General features: G+C 29.4%; 1 protein-coding gene across 1 annotated transcript; it reads left to right on the plus strand.

Annotated features, from left to right (window-relative positions):
• The first annotated feature begins 12100 nt into the window (after window positions 1-12100).
• LOC103461775 (uncharacterized) lies at window positions 12101-16071 on the plus strand. The gene is made up of 8 exons (XM_008404125.3): window positions 12101-12142; window positions 12252-12326; window positions 13034-13081; window positions 13433-13480; window positions 13577-13757; window positions 13844-13945; window positions 15391-15465; window positions 15544-16071. The coding sequence occupies exons 3-8, from the start codon at window positions 13044-13046 to the stop codon at window positions 15739-15741; spliced, it is 642 nt and encodes a 213-aa protein (XP_008402347.3). The 5' UTR covers window positions 12101-12142; window positions 12252-12326; window positions 13034-13043; the 3' UTR covers window positions 15742-16071.
• The last annotated feature ends 812 nt before the right edge of the window (window positions 16072-16883 follow it).

Here is a 16883-nt window from a genome sequence, read left to right on the forward strand (position 1 = left end):
AAATATCTAATGGTCCAATTAAAGTTTGCTCGCTGATGGTTGGGACATTTTAATGATATTTTTATCCACAGAAACCTGATGACCAAAACAGTGATGATAAAGCAGGTACATTGAAAAAGTACATTTTTAAATAATGTGGAAAATATTTAATTTATAAGATTAAAACCTTGAAGATGTAGAAGAATTTTACAAAAATTACGAATAATATTTCAACAGTGTTGAAAACATGGATGGAGCAACAAAACACAGTAAGAAATTTAATATTACTATGAAACATGTCTGATTGTTTCCTCTGTTGATTCATTAACTACTTTAAAACAAACAATTGAACTAATATCATTTTTATTCTGCAGAAATCTTTCAAACGAAATGGAGAAAATACAACTGAAAGCAGGTAAATATTTTAATATATTCAAGAAAAACCTTTACTGATTTTTCATTCATAAATCTTAAAATGTCAAGAGTTTTGATAATTTAAAAAAAAACATGTTGACCTTAAAGAACCATGTTGTGAACAGGACTGCTGGACACAGGAAGTAACAGATGAACATCAGAAGTGAAGTAAGTTTTTAAAACAGGAATTGATGGAACTCGACTAACTTTAAAATATCTAATGGTCCAATTAAAGTTTTGCTATGCTGATGGTTGAGACATTTTAATGATATTTTTATCCACAGAAAACCTGATGACCAAAACAGTGAGGATAAAAGCAGGTACATTGAACAAGTACATTATTATATAATGTGGACAATATTATAATTTATTAGTAAATTAAAACATTGAAGATGTAGAAGCATTTTACACAAATTACTAACAATAATTATTTCAACAGTGTTGAAACATGGAAGGAGAAATAAAAACACAGCAATCGAACAGTAAGAAATTTAATATTATGATGAAACATGTCTGATTGTTTCCTCTGTTGATTCATTTCCTGCTTTAAAACAGTTTCAACTAATATAATTTTTATTCTGCAGAAATCTTTCAAACGAAAATGAGAAAATACAACTGAAAGCAGGTAAATATTTTAATAATTCCACAAAAACCTTTTACTGATTTTTTCATTCATAAATCTTAAAATGTCAAAGAGTTTTGATAATTTAAAAAAAAAACATGTTGACCTTAAAGAACCATGTTGTGAACAGGACTGCTGGGACACAGGAAGTAACAGATGAACATCAGGAAGTGAAGTAAGTTTTTAAAAACAGGAATTGATGGAACTCGACTAACTTTAAAATATCTAATGGTCCAATTAAAGTTTTGCTATGCTGATGGTTTGAGACATTTTAATGATATTTTTATCCACAGAAAACCTGATGACCAAAACAGTGAGGATAAAAGCAGGTACATTGAACAAGTACATTTATTATATAATGTGGACAATATTATAATTTATTAGTAAAATTAAAACATTTGAAGATGTAGAAGCATTTTACACAAATTACTAACAAATAATTATTTTCAACAGTGTTGAAAACATGGATGGAGCAACAAAAACACAGCAAATCGAACAGTAAGAAATTTAATATTATGATGAAATATGTCTGATTGTTTCCTCTGTTGATTCATTTCCTGCTTTAAAAACAGTTTCAACTAATATAATTTTTAATCTGCAGAAATCTTTCAAACGAAAATGAAGAAAATACATCTGAAAGCAGGTAAATATTTTAATATATTCCACAAAACATTTTGATTAATTTATTAATTTCTAAAACTTAGAATGACATAAAAGTTTGGAGAATTTTAGTAAAATATTCTAGGAATTAAAGAACTAATATCACTTTTAACCTGCAGAAATCTTCCAAACAAAAATAAAGAAAATACAACTGAAAGCAGGTAAATATATAATCAATAGTAAGAAGCATTTTTGATGGAATGAATAGTTTCTGAAACTTAAAGTCAGATAAAGTTGAAGAATTGTAGAAAAACTTGTTGACCTTAAAGAACCATGTTGTGAACAGGACTGCTGGGACACAGGAAGTAACAGATGAACATCAGAAGTGAAGTAAGTTTTTTAAAAACAGGATTTGATGGAACTCGACTAACTTTAAAATATCTAATGGTCCAATTAAAGTTTTGCTCTGCTGATGATTTGGGACATTTTTAATGATATTTTTTATCCACAGAAAACCTGATGACCAAAACAGTGATGATAAAAGCAGGTACATTGAACAAGTACATTTTTAAATAATGTGGAAAATATTTTAATTTCATAAGATTAAAACCTTTGAAGATGTAGAAGAATTTTACAAAAATTACTAATAAATATTTTCAACAGTGTTGAAAACATGGATGGAGCAACAAAAACACAGTAAGAAATTTAATATTACTATGAAACATGTCTGATTGTTTCCTCTGTTGATTCATTAACTACTTTAAAAACAAACAATTTGAACTAATATCATTTTTATTCTGCAGAAATCTTTCAAACGAAAATGGAGAAAATACAACTGAAAGCAGGTAAATATTTTAATATATTCAAGAAAAACCTTTTACTGATTTTTTCATTCATAAATCTTAAAATGTCAAAGAGTTTTGATAATTTAAAAAAAAACATGTTGACATTAAAGAACCATGTTGTGAACAGGACTGCTGGGACACAGGAAGGAAAAGATGAACATCAGGAAGTGAAGTAAGTTTTTCAAAAACAGGATTTGATGGAACTTGACTAACTTTAAAATATCTAATGGTCCAATTAAAGTTTTGCTCTGTTGATGATTTGGGACATTTTTAATGATGTTTTTATCCACAGAAAACCTGATGACCAAAACAGTGATGATAAAAGCAGGTACATTGAACAAGTACATTTGAAATAATGTGGACAATATTATACTTTATTAGTAAATTTAAAACCTTTGAAGATGTAGAAGAATTTTACAAAAAATTGCTGAAAAAAAAATATTTTCAACAGTGTTGAAAACATGGATGGAGCAACAAAAACACAGCATATCGAGCAGTAAGAAATTTAATATTATGATGAAACATGTCTGATTGTTTCCTCTGTTGATTCATTTCCTGCTTTAAAAACAAACAATTTGAACTAAAATCATTTTAATCTGCAGAAATCTTTCAAACGAAAATGAAGAAAATACAACTGAAAGCAGGTAAATATTTTAATATATTCCACAAAACATTTTTGATTAATTTATTAATTTCTAAAACTTAGAATGACATAAAAGGTTGGATAATTTAGTAAATATTCTAGGAATTAAAGAACTAATATCACTTTTAACCTGCAGAAATCTTCCAAACAAAATAAAGAAAATACAACTGAAAGCAGGTAAATATATAATCAATACTAAGAAGCATTTTTGATGGAATGAATAGTTTCTGAAACTTAAAGTCAGATAAAGTTGAAGAATTGTAGAAAAACTTGTTGACATTAAAGAACCATGTTGTGAACAGGACTGCTGGGACACAGGAAGTAAAAGATGAACAGCAGGAAGTGAAGTAAGTTTTTAAAAACAGGATTTGATGGAACTCGACTAACTTTAAAATATCTAATGGTCCAATTAAAGTTTTGCTCTGCTGATGATTTGGGACATTTTTAATGATATTTTTATCCACAGAAAACCTGATGACCAAAACAGTGATGATAAAAGCAGGTACATTGAAAAAGTACATTTTTAAATAATGTGGAAAATATTTAATTTTATAAGATTAAAACCTTTGAAGATGTAGAAGAATTTTACAAAAATTACGAATAAATATTTTCAACAGTGTTGAAAACATGGATGGAGCAACAAAAACACAGTAAGAAATTTAATATTACTATGAAACATGTCTGATTGTTTCCTCTGTTGATTCATTAACTACTTTAAAAACAAACAATTTGAACTAATATCATTTTTATTCTGCAGAAATCTTTCAAACGAAAATGGAGAAAATACAACTGAAAGCAGGTAAATATTTTAATATATTCAAGAAAAACCTTTTACTGATTTTTTCATTCATAAATCTTAAAATGTCAAAGAGTTTTGATAATTTAAAAAAAAACATGTTGACCTTAAAGAACCATGTTGTGAACAGGACTGCTGGGACACAGGAAGTAAAAGATGAACATCAGGAAGTGAAGTAAGTTTTTTAAAAACAGGATTTGATGGAACTCAACTAACTTTGAAATATCTAATGGTCCAATTAAAGTTTTGCTATGCTGATGGTTTGAGACATTTTTAATGATGTTTTTATCCACAGAAAACCTGATGACCAAAACAGTGATGATAAAAGCAGGTACATTGAACAAGTACATTTGAAATAATGTGGACAATATTATACTTTATTAGTAAAATTAAAACCTTTGAAGATGTAGAAGAATTTTACAAAAAATTGCTGAAAAAAAAAATATTTTCAACAGTGTTGAAAACATGGATGGAGCAACAAAAACACAGCATATCGAGCAGTAAGAAATTTAATATTATGATGAAACATGTCTGATTGTTTCCTCTGTTGATTCATTTCCTGCTTTAAAAACAGTTTCAACTAATATAATTTTTATTCTGCAGAAATCTTTCAAACGAAAATGAAGAAAATACATCTGAAAGCAGGTAAATATTTTAATATATTCCACAAACATTTTTGATTAATTTATTAATATCTAAACTTAGAATGACATAAAAGGTTGGATAATTTTAGTAAAATATTCTAGGAATTAAAGAACTAATATCACTTTTAACCTGCAGAAATCTTCCAAACAAAATAAAGAAAATACAACTGAAAGCAGGTAAATATATAATCAATACTAAGAAGCATTTTGATGGAATGAATAGTTTCTGAAACTTAAAGTCAGATAAAGTTGAAGAATTGTAGAAAAACTTGTTGACATTAATGAACCATGTTGTGAACAGGACTGCTGGGACACAGGAAGTAACAGATGAACAACAGGAAGTGAAGTAAGTTTTTTAAAAACAGGATTTGATGGAACTCGACTAACTTTAAAATATCTAATGGTCCAATTAAAGTTTTGCTCTGCTGATGATTTGGGACATTTTTAATGATATTTTTTATCCACAGAAAACCTGATGACCAAAACAGTGATGATAAAAGCAGGTACATTGAACAAGTACATTTTTAAATAATGTGGAAAATATTTTAATTTCATAAGATTAAAACCTTTGAAGATGTAGAAGAATTTTACAAAAATTACTAATAAATATTTTCAACAGTGTTGAAAACATGGATGGAGCAACAAAAACACAGTAAGAAATTTAATATTACTATGAAACATGTCTGATTGTTTCCTCTGTTGATTCATTAACTACTTTAAAAACAAACAATTTGAACTAATATCATTTTTATTCTGCAGAAATCTTTCAAACGAAAATGGAGAAAATACAACTGAAAGCAGGTAAATATTTTAATATATTCAAGAAAAACCTTTTACTGATTTTTTCATTCATAAATCTTAAAATGTCAAAGAGTTTTGATAATTTAAAAAAAAAACATGTTGACCTTAAAGAACCATGTTGTGAACAGGACTGCTGGGACACAGGAAGTAAAAGATGAACATCAGGAAGTGAAGTAAGTTTTTTAAAAACAGGAATTGATGGAACTCGACTAACTTTAAAATATCTAATGGTCCAATTAAAGTTTTGCTATGCTGATGGTTTGAGACATTTTTAATGATATTTTTATCCACAGAAAACCTGATGACCAAAACAGTGATGATAAAAGCAGGTACATTGAACAAGTACATTTGAAATAATGTGGACAATATTATACTTTATTAGTAAAATTAAAACCTTTGAAGATGTAGAAGAATTTTACAAAAATTGCTGAAAAAAAAATATTTTCAACAGTGTTGAAAACATGGATGGAGCAACAAAAACACAGCATATCGAGCAGTAAGAAATTTAATATTATGATGAAACATGTCTGATTGTTTCCTCTGTTGATTCATTTCCTGCTTTAAAAACAAACAATTTGAACTAAAATCATTTTAATCTGCAGAAATCTTTCAAACGATGATGAAGAAAATACATCTGAAAGCAGGTAAATATTTTAATATATTCCACAAAACATTTTTGATTAATTTATTAATTTCTAAAACTTAGAATGACATAAAATGTTGGAGAATTTTAGTAAAATCTTCTAGGAATTAAAGAACTAATATCACTTTTAACCTGCAGAAATCTTCCAAACAAAAATAAAGAAAATACAACTGAAAGCAGGTAAATATATAATCAATACTAAGAAGCATTTTTGATGGAATGAATAGTTTCTGAAACTTAAAGTCAGATAAATTTGTAGAATTGTAGAAAAACTTGTTGACATTAATGAACCATGTTGTGAACAGGACTGCTGGGACACAGGAAGTAAAAGATGAACATCAGGAAGTGAAGTAAGTTTTTTAAAAACAGGATTTGATGGAACTCGACTAACTTTAAAATATCTAATGGTCCAATTAAAGTTTTGCTCTGCTGATGATTTGGGACATTTTTAATGATATTTTTTATCCACAGAAAACCTGATGACCAAAACAGTGATGATAAAAGCAGGTACATTGAACAAGTACATTTTTAAATAATGTGGAAATATTTTAATTTCATAAGATTAAAACCTTTGAAGATGTAGAAGAATTTTACAAAAATTACTAATAAATATTTTCAACAGTGTTGAAAACATGGATGGAGCAACAAAAACACAGTAAGAAATTTAATATTACTATGAAACATGTCTGATTGTTTCCTCTGTTGATTCATTAACTACTTTAAAAACAAACAATTTGAACTAATATCATTTTTATTCTGCAGAAATCTTTCAAACGAAAATGGAGAAAATACATCTGAAAGCAGGTAAATATTTTAATATATTTAAGAAAAACCTTTTACTGATTTTTTCATTCATAAATCTTAAAATGTCAAAGAGTTTTGATAATTTAAAAAAAAACATGTTGACGTTAATGAACCATGTTGTGAACAGGACTGCTGGGACACAGGAAGTAACAGATGAACATCAGGAAGTGAAGTAAGTTTTTTAAAAACAGGAATTGATGGAACTCAACTAACTTTAAAATATCTAATGGTCCAATTAAAGTTTTGCTATGCTGATGATTTGGGACATTTTTAATGATATTTTTATCCACAGAAACCTGATGACCAAAACAGTGATGATAAAAGCAGGTACATTGAACAAGTACATTTTTAAATAATGTGGAAAATATTTTAATTTCATAAGATTAAAACCTTTGAAGATGTAGAAGAATTTTACAAAAATTACTAACAAATAATTATTTTCAACAGTGTTGAAAACATGGAAGGAGAAATAAAAACACAGCAAATCGAACAGTAAGAAATTTAATATTATGATGAAACATGTCTGATTGTTTCCTCTGTTGATTCATTTCCTGCTTTAAAAACAGTTTCAACTAATATAATTTTTAATCTGCAGAAATCTTTCAAACGAAAATGAAGAAAATACATCTGAAAGCAGGTAAATATTTTAATATATTCCACAAAACATTTTTGATTAATTTATTAATTTCTAAAACTTAGAATGACATAAAAGGTTGGAGAATTTTAGTAAAATATTCTAGGAATTAAAGAACTAATATCATTTTTAACCTGCAGAAATCTTCCAAACAAAAATGGAGAAAATACAACTGAAAGCAGGTAAATATATAATCAATAGTAAGAAGCATTTTTGATGGAATGAATAGTTTCTGAAACTTAAAGTCAGATAAAGTTGAAGAATTGTAGAAAAACTTGTTGACATTAATGAACCATGTTGTGAACAGGACTGCTGGGACACAGGAAGTAACAGATGAACAACAGGAAGTGAAGTAAGTTTTTTAAAAACAGGAATTGATGGAACTCAACTAACTTTAAAATATCTAATGGTCCAATTAAAGTTTTGCTCTGCTGATGATTTGGGACATTTTTAATGATATTTTTTATCCACAGAAAACCTGATGACCAAAACAGTGATGATAAAAGCAGGTACATTGAACAAGTACATTTGAAATAATGTGGACAATATTATAATTTATTAGTAAAATTAAAACCTTTGAAGATGTAGAAGAATTTTACAAAAAATTGCTGAAAAAAAAAATATTTTCAACAGTGTTGAAAAAATGGATGGAGCAACAAAAACACAGCATATCGAGCAGTAAGAAATTTAATATTATGATGAAACATGTCTGATTGTTTCCTCTGTTGATTCATTTCCTGCTTTAAAAACAAACAATTTGAACTAAAATCATTTTTAATCTGCAGAAATCTTTCAAACGATGATGAAGAAAATACATCTGAAAGCAGGTAAATATTTTAATATATTCCACAAAACATTTTTGATTAATTTATTAATTTCTAAAACTTAGAATGACATAAAGATGTTGGAGAATTTTAGTAAAATCTTCTAGGAATTAAAGAACTAATATCACTTTTAACCTGCAGAAATCTTCCAAACAAAAATAAAGAAAATACAACTGAAAGCAGGTAAATATATAATCAATAGTAAGAAGCATTTTTGATGGAATGAATAGTTTCTGAAACTTAAAGTCAGATAAAGTTGAAGAATTGTAGAAAAACTTGTTGACATTAATGAACCATGTTGTGAACAGGACTGCTGGGACACAGGAAGTAACAGATGAACATCAGGAAGTGAAGTAAGTTTTTTAAAAACAGGATTTGATGGAACTCGACTAACTTTAAAATATCTAATGGTCCAATTAAAGTTTTGCTCTGCTGATGATTTGGGACATTTTTAATGATATTTTTTATCCACAGAAAACCTGATGACCAAAACAGTGATGATAAAAGCAGGTACATTGAAAAAGTACATTTTTAAATAATGTGGAAAATATTTTAATTTCATAAGATTAAAACCTTTGAAGATGTAGAAGAATTTTACAAAAATTACGAATAAATATTTTCAACAGTGTTGAAAACATGGATGGAGCAACAAAAACACAGTAAGAAATTTAATATTACTATGAAACATGTCTGATTGTTTCCTCTGTTGATTCATTAACTACTTTAAAAACAAACAATTTGAACTAATATCATTTTTATTCTGCAGAAATCTTTCAAACGAAGATGAAGAAAATACAACTGAAAGCAGGTAAATATTTTTATATATTCAAGAAAAACCTTTTACTGATTTTTTCATTCATAAATCTTAAAATTTCAAAGAGTTTTGATAATTTCAGAAAAATATTGTTGACATTAAAGAACCATGTTGTGAACAGGACTGCTGGGACACAGGAAGTAAAAGATGAACATCAGGAAGTGAAGTAAGTTTTTAAAAACAGGATTTGATGGAACTCGACTAACTTTAAAATATCTAATGGTCCAATTAAAGTTTTGCTCTGTTGATGGTTTGGGACATTTTTAATGATATTTTTATCCACAGAAAACCTGATGACCAAAACAGTGATGATAAAAGCAGGTACATTGAACAAGTACATTTGAAATAATGTGGACAATATTATAATTTATTAGTAAAATTAAAACCTTTGAAGATGTAGAAGAATTTTACAAAAAATTGCTGAAAAAAAAAATATTTTCAACAGTGTTGAAAAAATGGATGGAGCAACAAAAACACAGCAAATCAAGCAGTAAGAAATTTAATATTATGATGAAACATGTCTGATTGTTTCCTCTGTTGATTCATTTCCTGCTTTAAAAACAAACAATTTGAACTAAAATCATTTTTAATCTGCAGAAATCTTTCAAACGAAAATGAAGAAAATACATCTGAAAGCAGGTAAATATTTTTATATATTCCACAAAACATTTTTGATTAATTTATTAATTTCTAAAACTTAGAATGACATAAAGATGTTGGAGAATTTTAGTAAAATCTTCTAGGAATTAAAGAACTAATATCACTTTTAACCTGCAGAAATCTTCCAAACAAAAATAAAGAAAATACAACTGAAAGCAGGTAAATATATAATCAATACTAAGAAGCATTTTTGATGGAATGAATAGTTTCTGAAACTTAAAGTCAGATAAATTTGTAGAATTGTAGAAAAACTTGTTGACATTAATGAACCATGTTGTGAACAGGACTGCTGGGACACAGGAAGTAAAAGATGAACAACAGGAAGTGAAGTAAGTTTTTTAAAAACAGGAATTGATGGAACTCGACTAACTTTAAAATATCTAATGGTCCAATTAAAGTTTTGCTCTGCTGATGATTTGGGACATTTTTAATGATATTTTTTATCCACAGAAAACCTGATGACCAAAACAGTGATGATAAAAGCAGGTACATTGAAAAAGTACATTTTTAAATAATGTGGAAAATATTTTAATTTCATAAGATTAAAACCTTTGAAGATGTAGAAGAATTTTACAAAAATTACGAATAAATATTTTCAACAGTGTTGAAAACATGGATGGAGCAACAAAAACACAGTAAGAAATTTAATATTACTATGAAACATGTCTGATTGTTTCCTCTGTTGATTCATTAACTACTTTAAAAACAAACAATTTGAACTAATATCATTTTTATTCTGCAGAAATCTTTCAAACGAAAATGGAGAAAATACAACTGAAAGCAGGTAAATATTTTAATATATTCAAGAAAAACCTTTTACTGATTTTTTCATTCATAAATCTTAAAATGTCAAAGAGTTTTGATAATTTAAAAAAAAACATGTTGACCTTAAAGAACCATGTTGTGAACAGGACTGCTGGGACACAGGAAGTAAAAGATGAACATCAGGAAGTGAAGTAAGTTTTTTAAAAACAGGATTTGATGGAACTCAACTAACTTTAAAATATCTAATGGTCCAATTAAAGTTTTGCTATGCTGATGGTTTGAGACATTTTTAATGATATTTTTTATCCACAGAAAACCTGATGACCAAAACAGTGATGATAAAAGCAGGTACATTGAACAAGTACATTTATTATATAATGTGGACAATATTATAATTTATTAGTAAAATTAAAACATTTGAAGATGTAGAAGCATTTTACACAAATTACTAACAAATAATTATTTTCAACAGTGTTGAAAACATGGAAGGAGAAATAAAAACACAGCAAATCGAACAGTAAGAAATTTAATATTATGATGAAATATGTCTGATTGTTTCCTCTGTTGATTCATTTCCTGCTTTAAAAACAGTTTCAACTAATATAATTTTTATTCTGCAGAAATCTTTCAAACGAAAATGAAGAAAATACATCTGAAAGCAGGTAAATATTTTAATATATTCCACAAAACATTTTGATTAATTTATTAATTTCTAAAACTTAGAATGACATAAAAGGTTGGATAATTTTAGTAAAATATTCTAGGAATTAAAGAACTAATATCATTTTTAACCTGCAGAAATCTTCTAAACAAAAATAAAGAAAATACAACTGAAAGCAGGTAAATATATAATCAATAGTAAGAAGCATTTTTGATGGAATGAATAGTTTCTGAAACTTAAAGTCAGATAAAGTTGTACAATTGTAGAAAAACATGTTGACATTAATGAACCATGTTGTGAACAGGACTGCTGGGACACAGGAAGTAAAAGATGAACAACAGGAAGTGAAGTAAGTTTTTTAAAAACAGGATTTGATGGAACTCGACTAACTTTAAAATATCTAATGGTCCAATTAAAGTTTTGCTCTGTTGATGATTTGGGACATTTTTAATGATATTTTTTATCCACAGAAAACCTGATGACCAAAACAGTGATGATAAAAGCAGGTACATTGAACAAGTACATTTTTTAAATAATGTGGAAAATATTTTAATTTCATAAGATTAAAACCTTTTATGATGTAGAAGAATTTTACAAAATATTACTAACAAATAAATATTTTCAACAGTGTTGAAAACATGGATGGAGCAACAAAAACACAGCAAATCGAGCAGTAAGAAATTTAATATTATGATGAAACATGTCTGATTGTTTCCTCTGTTGATTCATTTCCTGCTTTGAAAACAAACAATTGAACTAAAATCATTTTTAATCTGCAGAAATCTTTCAAACGAAGATGAAGAAAATACAACTGAAATAAGGTAAATATTTTTATATATTCAAGAAAAACCTTTTACTGATTTTTTCATTCATAAATCTTAAAATGTCAAAGAGTTTTGATAATTTCAGAAAAATATTGTTGACATTAAAGAACCATGTTGTGAACAGGACTGCTGGGACACAGGAAGTAAAAGATGAACATCAGGAAGCGAAGTAAGTTTTTTCTAATAAACATAAATTGTGTTTAAAATGTCTAAAGCCCCCAAAAGAAATTATATTTTTATTCAAACTGATTTCAACCCTATTATTTTTTTCTATTTAGCAAAACAGATAGTGAATCTGAACCAACACCCAGCTCCCTCCCATGTGAAAAAAATGAGTGTAAACACCAAGAAAGGTTAGTAAAAAAACTGATTGAAATATTGATTGTAATCAGTGATGACTAGTATCTATGTACATTTATTGGGTAACTTTCTGAACAAAAAGTCCATCTCTTCATAACTTTTCTGCACCATCCTTACTTTTGCTTCTCTTACCTGAGTGTAAGTTATAACAAAAATTCATTTCATAATTATTTGTTACCAACATTTTCTATTGAAAAAAGTTTATTTTCTTCAGTAATTTCAAAATACCAGATTTTGCAGCAGTAACTTTAAAGCATAACTAACCTCCCTCTACAAGCCAAACCTTGTTTTAGACCAAACAATGCTGAACTAAAAGAATTGCACAAATATTTAAAATTCACAGAAACATATAAATAGATCCCAAAATAGTTTATTTAGACATTTTATGAGCAAAAGATAAAAAAAAGAAAACAGTTGATCTGGATGTGAGTTTCCCTTTAAGTTGTCTCTGTGTGATTATGTACTGTGTTTTTATAAATTCAGTTAGATGTCATGGTCATAATTTAAACACTTGTTTTACTCAAAGTAAAATATATCTAAAAAATGTAACTCCTTCTTAATAGGATTATTGGCTGCTCTTCCTGCCCCTGGTTCTAGTGGTACCAACAAAATGCTGTGTTTACTGTTCTCTGATAAAATGTTTATTTTTTAAATTTATTTTTCAACTCTTCTGTAAACAAAGTTTTTGTCTTTAAATCAGTTTGACACAGATGGAAACATATTACAAAGGAGAACTTAAAAAGAAAGAGTGAGTATTGTGCATTATGTAAATATTCATCTTGTTGCAAAACAAATATATAAACACACGCATTAAACTACACAATGGATATAATATCTGACAGACATTGTACATGCACAAAAATATTTATTTGAAAATATCTAATTTTAAATAGGGTATAAGACATGTAGTTAATATTACTTGACATTTGTTTTTCATGATCAGGTTAGATGAGGTCAAACATTTTTAAACAATTCGCTGTTTGGTTATCTAAGTAAAAAAAAAATTATATTTCTTTCCATTATAAATATTGACATTGAAAAATGTACACAAAGTTTGAGAAGCAGTAATTTTTAGTTCTTTGATTTGTATTTTTTGCAGTTCTACTATTAAAAAGCTATGGAAGGAAATGAAATCACTGAAAGACAGGTACTGTACATGAAGCCATTCACAAAGAATTGTTCATGTCTCATTAAATCCAGTGAGGAAATGGTTTTTAGTAAACAGCATATTTTATTTTGACAGACTGGCACAAGACATGGCTGTTTCAATAAAGACAGGAGACACTGAGAGCATGAATGACCCGGTCAGTAAAACCAGACTGACTGAAATGTACAACAGTCTAAAGCTGGAGAAGTGGATTGAAATCAAAGATCTTCTGAAATCCAGTAAAACCAGTCCAGAGTTTACAAGGGCTTTGGTTCAGGTAAACTGAGATTATTGTTTTTGCAAGGATACCTTTTGATTTAACTTTGGTTTTTATTTGGTTAACACTCAAACTCACTGTTGCAGAAAACCTTTAAAGATGCAGCAGAAGAAATGAGAAGAATAAAGCAGCAAATAGAGGAAACTTTTGGATCAACAGAGTCCAGCAGTGGACAGGAAAACCAAAAGGTATTCAACCGCAGGAGCGTTTTCTCAACCACACCAGTTCTGATTAGTTCATTTTATTCACATCATGCCATTTTACATCAAATGTGATCTTAAAAAGACCATTAGCCAACATGCTGCTGCCCAACATACCAGGGGCTTCAGGGACCAACAGGTTTTAAATTCATATCAAGTGGTCTGAAATTTAATCCAGTTCTTTGCTAAATAATTATTTTTCTATTATCAGATTCAGCAAAAATTAAAAACTGTTGTGAAAAGAAGAATCAATTTTACAATAAGGTGATGGTTGAAATTACTGAGAAAATGTAATTAGTTAAATTTCAAGAAACTGGAGACAATCAGAATCAGAAAATAAGTGTATTGAGGTGGTTTTCATTGAAAGTGTCACACTGAACAGAGATCAAATAAAAATAATTTATATAATAAAATTATTCTTCTGAGTTCAAAAAAGCAGACAGGAAGTGATGCAATTAGTGCTGTTGTAAACGAATATTTTAGTAGTCGAGTAATATATCGATTATTCTTGCGATTAATAGGGTAATCGGATAAAAAATAAAATAAAAGAAAATATTGGTAAATCCAACATAACACCAATGTTACTATTGGATATGAACATCAGTCCAATTTTTCATATTTGAGCTTCCCTAACAGTTATTTTTTTATAGTTTAGAAAATAAACCTGTAAAAATAATAGCTCACTTTCTAAGTTAACCTGAAGAAAATTTAGACAAAAATCTGCAATTATATTCAATTTAATAATAAAGAGGCAGGCTCACAAATACGTCTATAAAAAAATGTCTATGCTCCAGATTTTAGTTGATGTATTCATCTTCGAACGAACGAATGTAAGATGGTGGGTTTGAGTGAGAAAATAGACCAGGAGACAGACGGTAGGTCCGGGAGAGACAGATAAATGAACATAATGTAATGGGTCGACACGACCGGTAGACCGGGGTATGAACGTAAGACCCAGGGGGAGAGCAATATGGGATATTTACAGAAAATGGTTTTAAAAACTGCGGGAAGGGAAGGGGTAAAAACAGTGGTAAAAATGGTAGATTCCCTACCAAAAGGGGAGACCTGACAGGTGTGCTTTGCCCTGGTTTTGTGCACGCCGTGTCATTGTAAGGACGCTTATTGAAAACAACAAAAACCCCGGGTACTATCATCAATCAATAAAATCCCCATAGCCGAACTTGAAAACTTTACGTTATGCCGCTAACACTTAGCTTTCGTCAACAACTCAGACAGAAGTCAGAGCTCCGCGCACCGCAAATAATGTTCCGGCTGGAACACGGTGCGCTAAATAATAAAACATAAATTAACGAAGCTACAAGGCAGATAGATTTTCCTCGAGGAATTTTGATAGTTGAGGTACTCAAATCATTCGAGGAATTGTTTCAGCCTTAGATGCAATATGCCTTACCTTCCTGATTCATATGTTCCAGGTTGACGGATACAGAAAGCTGGCAGTTCACAATCTGCAGTTGGCTCTTTACCACAGCAACAAAGATCTTCTGAAGGTAAATCAGGACAAAGAAAATGAAGGAGTTTAATTTAAAAGACTTGAAATGTAAATCTAACAAATTTCTCCTTGACAGAGTCCCTTTCCTAAATATGAAGGTGAAAAAGCTGAGGATGTGATGGTGAATCTGAGACGTCTTACCTCAGAGTGCTACTGGCTGGGCTGCTTGATCGCTTTAAACAATCCGCCTCTCCAGCCAGACTGGGAGTCTCAGCATTATGAGGAAAACTCCTGGGACATTTTCCCTCATGGGCTCAAAGATTCTGATAAATAGACAAAGGACATCATGCATGAATGTCTTTGATACAGTTTTAGTTTTCTGAATGCACAAATTAGGCTTCATTAAAGCAAAAATGATAAATATTAATCAAATATATTACATTTAAAATAAAATGCATGTAATGTAAATTGTTATTCTTATTACAGGTTTGTTGTGCTTTTATGTTATTTCTCAGTATTGTTCTGTTAAATACAATTGTAGGTGTTAGTAAAATAAAAGTATATGTTGTGTGGGTAAAAGTATTTACTATAGAATTACAATTAATCTGTCTGAAATTACATATCAAGTTTTGTCTGGCCAAATTAAATGTCTTCAGTCTCTTGATCTTGCTGCCATTCTGTCTAAACTCATCCTAATATTAAATAAATTTGTGACTCTAAAGTAAGTACACACTTTAGGATCAGTCATATTAAAATTGTGCTGTTGTTATTCTCATTAGAGCTATCATGATTGTTATAAATGTTCAGTTTTTCCCTTCCACCTTTTGTTCAAACATAATTGTCATCAGACAAGTTAGTGTTCACAAGCATAACGATGTTGGCCTTCTACCATCCCATCCAGATGGTACTTTGCAACTGTCTTTCTGTGGTTCTGAAGGTTCAGGTCGGAGTCCATCACCAAGTCTGGTTCTGATCTCTGGTTTATAGCTGTAATAGCTTAAGCTGTGTGCTCATTCTAGATCAGTGGTTCTTAACCTGGGTTCAATCGAACCCCAGGGGTTCGGTGAGTCGGTCTCAGGGGTTCGGCGGAGCCTCTGTCGCGGAGGTAAAGACACACTTGTGTAAAGTCGTGATGATGCCCCGCTTTGCTATCACTTGCTGCAGAGGATCACGTTACATTGCTTAGCCAATCAGTGCTGCGGAGGAGCACTGATTGAAGGAGTTTCACTCTCAGCAGGGATTTGAACTTGTGCCTTTAATTACTTCAGCAAAACTCACTGGTTTTACCAAATTCTATAGTCTAAATCTGCTCCTTAGTCGCATCTTTTCAGGGTTGCTACTGCCTCTAGTGGCGTGGGGGTGGTAACTCAGCTAATATAATTACATTACTAAATGAGAATACCGCAAGGTATATTGTGTGTGGGCGGGGGTCGTGGATTATAAGGGTTCGGTGAATGCACATATGAAACTGGGGGG

Source organism: Poecilia reticulata, chromosome 2 (assembly GCF_904066995.2).
Source record: "Poecilia reticulata chromosome 2, P_reticulata-male-v2, whole genome shotgun sequence".
Taxonomy (NCBI): domain Eukaryota; kingdom Metazoa; phylum Chordata; class Actinopteri; order Cyprinodontiformes; family Poeciliidae; genus Poecilia; species Poecilia reticulata.